This window comes from Chaetomium globosum, genomic scaffold (assembly GCF_000143365.1).
Source record: "Chaetomium globosum CBS 148.51 scaffold_1 genomic scaffold, whole genome shotgun sequence".
Taxonomy (NCBI): Eukaryota; Fungi; Ascomycota; class Sordariomycetes; order Sordariales; family Chaetomiaceae; genus Chaetomium; species Chaetomium globosum.
Window position 1 is genome coordinate 2,202,456 of NT_165976.1, and position 8,941 is coordinate 2,211,396.

Genomic DNA, 8,941 nt, shown 5'->3' on the forward strand with positions numbered 1-8,941 from the left:
TTCCCTATTAACAACCTCTGCTTGGTTTGAATCCCTTGACTACGTTTGCTTAAGACTTTGTTTCGTGGTGATATGTCACGGTGTAAAGGAGTAAAAGGCCGCCCTCTCGAGGAATTCAGCAATACCTAGAAACCGGACCTGAGAGTATGGGGAATCTATTAATTATTTCGGCACAGAGGCCAGACTTAGATATGACTCAGCGTCTGATGCTTCCAGAACTCTCGAGGCTCACATGCTGCGGAGCCGCCATCTCATCCCAACATCACTGCCGCTAAATCAGTTAGTCTATAGCTCCTCCTCCTTCACCTGGGGGCTTCCCAATCGCGCTTTATCCTCGTCGACCGCCGCCTCTCCCTCTTCTTTTTTCACTTCTAGCGCCGTCTTCTCCTCGCTTTCTTCCTTTTTCGCTCCCACTACTCTCTCCCCCTCTACCTTTACAACCTCGTCCTTCACCTCCTCTTCCTCCACCTCCTTTACATCCTCCTCCTTCACTTCCCCTTTCACTTCCTCTTCCATCTCCTCTCCCAACTCTTCTTCCTCCTTCACCTGCCTCTTCACTTCCATTTCCACATCCTCCTCCACCGTCTCCTTCACCTCCTCTTTCACCTCGCCCACTGTCCCCCCATCCCCCTCCACCACCACCTCCTCCCTCTTCACCTCCGTCTTCACCCCCCCTTCCACCTTCCCCCCATCCTCCCCCCTCCTCCTCTTCCCCTCCGCCACCTTCGCCCTATCCGCACTCTTACACAGCCCCCGCAACCCCACCTCACAATCCCCACACCTCCTGCCCACCGGCAAACAAACCGACTGCCCCAGCCCCACCAGCAGCCAATTAATCTCCCTCCAGCGGTCGCGCGGCAGCCACGATTCGAGCGCGGCGCGCGTCTCCTCGGGGGTGCGCGAGGCCGGCGCCTGCCAGCCCCACAGGTTGGTGATGCGGTGCACGTGCACGTCGACGCCGATGCCCTCGACCCGGTTCCACCCGTTGGGCGCGCTCATGCAGAGGTGCGCCATCTTGGGGCCGACGCCGGGGAGGGAGGTGAGCCCCGCGATGGTGGGCGGGATGTCCGAGTTGAAGTTGTCGCGGAGGAGGGCCGCGGTGGTTTTGAGGTATCTGTTTAGTAAGGAGGAGGGAGGGTGGGGGTTAGTGGCAGCTTGTGGGGGAGGGGAGGGGGGTCTAGGGGGTCCGTATATACATACCTTTGTCTTGTTGTTGTCGAAAAACCGACCTTCCCGAATCAGCTCGTTGGAGCACGGCCGGGGTCGACGGGCCAGCATGTTTTCCAGGTTCAGGCCCGGCGGAGCTCCGGGTGTGTGCGGCGGCAGCTCGTTCTGCAGGCGGGCCATGGCGGCGGCGTTGACCGTGTCCTTGGTCTGGCTCGACAGCATCAAGGCGACGAGCGTGTGGAAGCGCCGGTCGCGGGCGCTGGCGCCGGGCAGGGCGAGCCGCTCGCACCCCATGGTGTCCACCGCTGCGTTGGCTGCGGCGCCCGTGAGGCGCATCTCTTTGACCAGGTCGTAGATCTCTTCCCAGTCGGAGGGGGGTGTGACGGTGACGGCGCCCGTGGCTGCGTCGGTTACTTTGCGCGCGGGCTTGCGCACGCGGCCGCGGGGTTTGGGCTTGGTTTCTGGCTTCTCGTCGTCGGAGCTGAGGTTCTTCTGACTTGATCTTGGACTTGGCCTCGGACTTGATCTCGGCTTTGATTTCGACCTTTGCCGTTCTCGCTGACACTCGCCGAGGAGTTGACTGGGTTACTGTCTCGGTTCGCTTGCGCTTGCGCGCTGGCCTCGGCTTGACGGCATCTTCAATGTCGGAGCCCAGTGTCACCTCCGGCCCATCATTACTGTTGCTAGGGCCTGCCGCGGAGCTCTCGTTTGCGCCAGCCCAGGCGAACCGTGCGAGGGTGGAGGACCGGGTCGAGCGGCGGGGGACGACTGTCGTGAGGGGGTTGTCGAAATACTTGGACGTTTTCCTTCGCAAGGCGTGAGGGACGCATGGTTATTTTAAGCATGCGACCGCAGGCTATATTAGGCGCACTTTCTCAAGGTAATGTTGGTGTCGTAAGATGGTTCTCGGGAATTGGTGCTCTTGCCCCGTTTATTTTATCGAGTTCCCCTATCCAACCTGTCGCGTCGGTCGGTGTCGGCATTAACCTAACCCAAAGGGGAAGGATAGCTTAAAATTACGTGGGATACGACTGGTCAGCGCATTTTAAAGTCAACAACAACCTTGATGGACACCACGGTTGGGCCATGGCCCCGTTTCGTCCAGAGTCTCATCTTGACAACTTGATAATCTCTTCTCACTGCCAAAGAAATTTCGAGATCAGATAGACTTTTTGCGACATGGTATTGAAGACACGAGCTGAACCTGCAACATGTCTTCCACCGCATATGACCCGGACCCTGCCAGCTTGATCACAATGAGAGATGCGAGCACACGAAGTGTGCTTATTATTCCAAGCCCAAAGGTTGTCCAGGATGATGGTATTCTCCCAAGTCCGCAACTCCCAGAAGTCATCCAACCAACGCGCTCTACGCTAAAGCACCACCAACGCCAAACCCGCTGAGCCATATTACATCCAATCCAGCATTCACCTCCCTCTAAGCCGGCCCAAATCAAACCAAAAACTCAGCCGTCACCCAATGCCGCAGCACAACCCCGCCCTCCGCAAACCCCTCCTTCTCCGTCCTCACAATGATAGCCGCATGGCTATGGCGGTGCTTGTGAATCCACACCGGATACTTCCTCCACCCCAACTTATCCAGCGCCTCGATCGCCGCAAACTGATACCCCGCCAGCGCCAGCGTCGGGAACCCGCCCTCCTGCGTGCGCGACCGCTTCCGCTCCAGCGCGAGGATCTTCCTCGCACCCCCCTCCCCATCCGGCTCCCCATTCTCCTCATCCTCCCCCGCCGAACCCGAGCCCGACAACGACCCATCATCATCATCACCATCACCGACCAGATACGCCTGATTCTGGGAGCTGCTCAAATTCTCATAGGCGTCTTCCACCGCCTCGCGAATCTCCTTAATCCACAGGTTGACGCGGAAGTCCTGCACGCGGATGCCGGCCAGGCCGCGCTCGTGCAGCCGCACCCGCCGCGACGACCGCACCGTCTGGATGGCCGAGTTGATCAGGAAGGCGACCACCCCGAGCGGGATGAACAGCGCCAGCGCCGCGATGAAGGGCACGCGCTTGGCCCATTTCTCGACGCTCATCTGCAGGGTTTCCGGTTCGCTTGGTGGCGGTGGTGGGGTGCTCGAGACGGGTTCGGCCGGGTCCAGGATCACGTCCTCCCAGCCGGGGAGGTAGCGCACCGTGACTTTGGAGAGGTCCGTGTAGGGGTCGGTTTTGGTGATGCCCGTGGTGTAGTAGACGGCGCTGCGGTCGTTGGTGATGTTGGTGTAGAGGGTGTGGCGCTTGAACTTGGCGAGCCCGGACATGAAAATGGAGTTGGGGTCGGCCAGCACCGAGATGAGGGGTTTGCCCGTATCGCGGAACTTGTCGATGCCGAAGAGCTGGCGGCCCGACATGCAGAGCGTCCGCGCGCCTAGGACGTTCCACACCTGGTTCGCCCACCCGCGCAGTGGTGTCCGTACGCCGAGGAAGGGGCTGGCGAACGCCGTGAAGTTCATGCACTCGAGCCCGTCTAGGACGCCCCGCGCGAAGAGCAGGCCGATCGCATACCTCGCGACAAGCCCACCAAGGGAATACCCCACGATGCTGATTTTTTTGATGTTGCCCCCTTTGCTCTTGATCACTTCCAGCTCCTCCTCGATCTCGACACACACGCGCTCGCCGCCAAGTTCGATGCCATCATACGTGAAAGACCCGCTGTTGCGTTTTGCGAGGAGGATGTAGACCTGCTCGGGGGGGTATTGTGCTCGTAGGGCTTTGGCGACAGACGCCATGTGGTTGGGATTTCCCCATAGCTAGAGTTGGCACATTGCGACGTCAGCAGCCGTTTGCGTAGTGGTTATGCGATAGGGGCTTACCCCGTGCACGAGCACGACGAGGTGATCGGCTTCTGGGCTTCCGCCCGAGTATTCTTCTGCCATTGTTAATTGATGCTAGTAATCAGGGGGTAAACGTCTAAACTGTTAGGGACACGAAGAATATTCTGTATCACGGGTTGGGTTGACTTGGTATATTAATATTTATTAATAGACTATGATGAGGCGTCGTCGGCGGAGCATTGCGATCCCGACCCCCCGGATCTTCAATGTTCAGCGCATTCGTTTGCTGCTGAGGGCTGAGTCCAGGCGCTGCAATGCCCACGTCAGCGCGGAGATAACGCCAATTAAGCCCTGAGACCGGACGATAAGCCGGGGATTTTCTGGGCATTGGTGGGGGCCAAGCCGCCGACGGGGCGGAAATTGGTCCGAACTGCGTGGAGAGATCCGACCGGGCAGCAATGGAACCTTCCTTCGACGTCTTTTATCAAATTTCCCTCTCGAACAAAGAACAAACATAATTTTCAAAATTGATATTACCGAACACTTTTCTTGCTCGATCTGGTCCATTTTTCCGATGAAAACAATATTCCGATCAGCGGTAATACTCCCTCTCCAATGTCACCACCCAAAACAAAAAATATGACCAGTCACAAAACCATATATCATAATTAACTACCATACTGCCGGCCTATTCAACAGAAAACCATCCAGCATCACCCGCTCATACAGCCGAACATAGCGGTCGTGGGGCTCACAAAAAGGCTGCCCCTGGATCGGCTCGCCGGGGCAAACCGGAAAATCGCTCGGCTGATCAGGGCGCTGGAATGCGCACACATGCTCCGAGCAACGGTCCAAGTCGTCCAGGGCCCCGTTTCCGCAGTTGGCTTTCTCACAAGTGTGAGGGGCGCAGACACCGCCGGTGTTGGGATAGGAGGTGTTGGGGCATTGCTTGCCTTCGCCGTTTCTCCAGACGCAACGATGGCTCTTGCAGAATATGGCCGAGCGAGATCGAGGCTGGGGGCATTCGTGGCCTTCTTCGGTTGCAATCGCGCTAATACGCGTGGACATGTTGAGTTAGCTCACCAGGATACAACCTCGTGAGAGAGTCTTGGGAGAAGAGCAATGGGGGGCGGTTCGCACCAGCAATGGGTTGTGCAATATCCTGAGCCTCTGCCTGCTTCCGCGGCACACAGCGAGCCATCGTTCGCTTTCCATTTGCACAGCGTAGCTGCATGAGCTGAGCAGTACTCCCTCCCTTCAGTCTTTGCCTCGGGGCACCGCACAGCATCGTAAAGGAACCCGATGCAGTTGTGCCGCTCGTGACGTTCGCAGTATGGCGACTGCTCGGTGTTGGGTAGCCAGCCCGCAAGAGGGTCGATGTCGCCATGAGCGAGACTCAGTGGTGTTCTCGTGCATCGACGCCCATTGGAGCGTTTGTATCTGCATAGATGGCCGATGCAAACGGGCTCAATGCTCTCCCGGCTCTTAGCCGCCACCCGGCCGCAGGCACCTCTCGCGCCGAGATGGGCGTCTTGGATGACAACACAGGCCGAAGGGCGCTGGCTAGCCCTTTTCTTCGCCTCGGGGAAGATGAAGTGGATGGCGCGAGGCATCGATATCCAGTTCTGCTGTGTTTTAGCACATCAGGGTATGGCGAGTAAGGGCCGTCCGTCCGTTGCAGCCTGGGGGTTCCCCGCCTCGTCTTATACACCATCGCGGACAAAGAGCTCCCTTGGTTTTGCGCTGGCTGCCGTAGCGATACTGCCTAGTTTTGTGTCACAACGCTAGCTCGCCGGCGATGTAGAAGCGCAAAGCCAGAAGCACGCCCGGGTAACACTGTGTCAAGGTTGGATAGCCGTAGACCGGCTTCTGGTCGCCCGCTGGCATGGCATGATGGAGTTGTTGCCGAAGCTGTCATTGCACAAAACACGGATATCACCATGTCTACCTAGACCCCGCAGGATTATCTGCATATGGTGTGGTGGTACCCGCGAGGCTCTGGTCCGATCCCAGTCTGCCATCCAACCGATGCTGGTATTCTCCAACAAAAGGGTGACATCAACCACCCGCTCATGGACGAAGTGCACATCCCTACCGATAAACACCCGCACAACACCAATCACGGCTTTCCAGGCACCGTCACACTACCAGGCTTCCTCCTCGAACCCATGGTGCTCAGCCGGCGCCACAGCAACAGCGAAAACACCAGCGCCGCGGCCTGCATCACCACGGCCCGGGCATACAATCCCAATGCATGCGGCCACTTGGCCCCAGGGACAACAACAACACCCCCAACCCCAGCTCCAGCCCCCAACCGATCCAGCACCCCGCTCAACCGCCCAACCTCATCCGTGATAACACCATCAACGCCCTTGCGCACCGCCCACTCCATCCACTCTTCCTCGTTGACCGTCCACACGAACAGCTTGCGGCCGCGCTCGCGCGCCGCCCGCCGGAACGCCGCCCCCAGCGGGCCTACCAGGCTCGGCTGGAATAGGTTGAAGTGCACGTCCGGGTGCTGGTCGGAAAGGAACCGTCGCGCGTAGAGGAGCGAGAAGCCGATGTAGGCGAGGGCGTGGCCGGGCAGGTGGAGGCGCGCGTGGTGGATGTAGTTTTCCTGTTTGGGGGGTGTTAGTTGGGGGTGAGTTGGTGAGTTGATGGTAAGATAGGGGGATAGGGGGGTGGTAAAAGAAGATGAATAAATAAATAAAAAGAAAGGGGCGGCGTACATTCCACGCCCCGACGACGATCTTCTCCTTCCAGCCCTTCCCGCCTTCCCACGGCGGGACGGAGGCGACGGTCCTCGCGATGGCGGGCAGCAGCACCTCCGGGTCGTCGTCGGTCTTGATGTCCAGCAGCAGCCAGACGGAAGCCAGCTCGGGCCGGGCCAGCCACTCGAGCAGGTCCGAGAGCCGGGGCATGCCCTGGCGCGGTTCCTGCAGCGTCTGTAGCGTTCGCAGGTACGACCAGTCGCAGTCGGCGATCTTGGTGTCGATGCCGAAACACCGCTTGAGCGTCGCGTCCTAGTAAAGAGAAACAAAAGGGGGTTGCTGTCATCAGCCGTTGTTTTGTCACACACGCACGGCACTCATTCCCTCGTGTGAAAGTGCACCCGTTAAGTGTCTAGTGTCTAGCTGCTCACATGGGACAGTACGACCACGCCGTCGCGGGACAGGTGTAGGTCCGTCTCGAGCGCGTGTGCGCCGGCCACCACGGCGCCGTGGAAGGCGGCCATGGAATTTTCCGGGAACGCCGCCTTGTAGCCCCGGTGTCCGATGTTTTGCGGCAGTCGCGGCTTTCCGGAGCCCGGGCCGGACTCGGCGGCGCCTATTGTGCCTGTGCCCGGGATAGGGGCTTATCACACGGCAACGGGCGTCAGCGTCCGTTCGGAACCTAACCCGGTACGGTATGTACGGTGCGGGTAATACCCGGAGTGGGGCGGCATAACAGGACTTACCTGAGGCGCCGGCCTGCAGCGCCCCGTCTTGGAGGAGGGGCATCTCTTCGGGCGACATGGATGGATAGGGGGTGGATTGACGAATGAGTGGATGGATAGGTAACTTCAAGATTTACTTCGATTTGGGGCGAAACGAGTGACTTTGGATGAATCCACCCTTCCAGCCTCACAGGCCAAAGGTTTTAAGAAGCCAGCAGCAATGGCGCGCTCTCGGCGACTTCGTCAGCCGTCGTGCCTTCACAGTGGCGTTTCGGGTTCCGGGCACATTCCAAGCCCGGCAACGGAGATAGGCCACGGCTTCAAGCCCCACTAACGCCGGCCTGCCGGTTCCCGCTTTCAGCTTTCCACGTGGGGTTTTGATGGGTTTTGATGGGGTCCGAATAGGGGAAGGTTAGGGCCTGTGGCGCGACCAGAGACGAAACTGTCCCCATTTTCTCTCCCAGTCTCAACTCAGCGGCTGGTGGCCTATTTAGACATTCGCCAAGTATATAGAAAACAAAGCTGGAAACGAAACAGATTCTGGTTCCAAGTTAACCCATTCCCAACCCTCCAGCCAGATTAGCCTAAACCACCCCCCGCTGCTCTTCCCAGCGTCGCACACGGCTATCGCCCGCGCGTGAGGGGATAAAAGGCACAAAAAAGGTACAGCCAGCCTGCAAGGTGCGCAAGCACCCCTGGGAGGCATGTGCATACATATGTACATAGGTCCATATGTTGCGCGGACGGAAGCTCGCCCCCGGGAGCATTTTGTGCTCCTTCCGACGGGACGGGGATCGGGGGAGGCGGGGAGGAGATGCACAGTCATGCATGGATGGGTCGGGAGTATCATCATGCCCTGAGATCGCCGACCATCCCATCATCGCTCGTTATCCCGTTGCGCCCACATCCCGGAACCCTGACAAACCAAACAGGAATATTCCGTCCACATCGACGCAGTGCATCTTTTCTCTACACCACGTACGAGTCAAGCATGCCAGGTTCACACCTTTCGCGGGACGCTTTGTCTTGCCCCTGACTATCCCGTCCATCACCGCTCCCCCACCATCAGAGCCCCTTGATAAACCCCCCTCGATCAGCCACCCGGTAGTTGACGAAAGGGAGGTACTGGGATATCCATGGCTCGGCAGTTGAGCCACCATACTCCGTCGTTAACAGCTTGAGCAAACTCACTAGTTAGTTAGCCTCGGGGCGACTTCACCGCCGCCGCGCATCACAACTTTGCATGAACAACCTGGCACAACCCAGCAGCACCAACCAACACCAGCCGATAACTAACCAACCGCCCCCTCGAATCCCTGACCCAATCAGACGGAACCCAAACCCTCCGGTGAGATCTCCACAAGAACGGAGTTTGCCTGATCCACTTGAGTCAAGCAAGTCTGGCTGAGTCTGGCAGTCTGTGGGGAGGCGTTGGGCGGTGGGGTTGTGGAGCACAAAGGAACAGACTACCAAGTACCGACTTCGATGATCGATCCACCACGAGCCCCAACAAAAGTGAGCGGGTCTACACTACATACGAAGGGC

At 58.6% G+C, this 8,941-nt stretch overlaps 3 protein-coding genes across 3 annotated transcripts; all 3 read right to left on the reverse strand.

Moving 5' to 3' along the window:
* Window positions 1-285: 285 nt before the first annotated feature.
* Window positions 286-4,062, reverse strand: CHGG_00725 (uncharacterized protein; the record flags this gene model as incomplete). The annotated part of the gene is made up of 4 exons (XM_001219945.1): window positions 286-1,505; window positions 1,582-1,973; window positions 2,678-3,936; window positions 4,000-4,062. The coding sequence occupies 4 exons, from the start codon at window positions 4,060-4,062 to the stop codon at window positions 286-288; spliced, it is 2,934 nt and encodes a 977-aa protein (XP_001219946.1).
* A 570-nt stretch (window positions 4,063-4,632) lies between these two features.
* CHGG_00726 (uncharacterized protein) lies at window positions 4,633-5,573 on the reverse strand (the record flags this gene model as incomplete). The annotated part of the gene is made up of 2 exons (XM_001219946.1): window positions 4,633-5,011; window positions 5,152-5,573. The coding sequence occupies 2 exons, from the start codon at window positions 5,571-5,573 to the stop codon at window positions 4,633-4,635; spliced, it is 801 nt and encodes a 266-aa protein (XP_001219947.1).
* Window positions 5,574-6,079: 506 nt separating this feature from the next.
* On the reverse strand, window positions 6,080-7,475 carry CHGG_00727 (uncharacterized protein; the record flags this gene model as incomplete). Its single annotated transcript, XM_001219947.1, has 4 exons — window positions 6,080-6,577; window positions 6,690-6,983; window positions 7,103-7,296; window positions 7,418-7,475. The coding sequence occupies 4 exons, from the start codon at window positions 7,473-7,475 to the stop codon at window positions 6,080-6,082; spliced, it is 1,044 nt and encodes a 347-aa protein (XP_001219948.1).
* Between the last annotated feature and the right edge of the window lie 1,466 nt (window positions 7,476-8,941).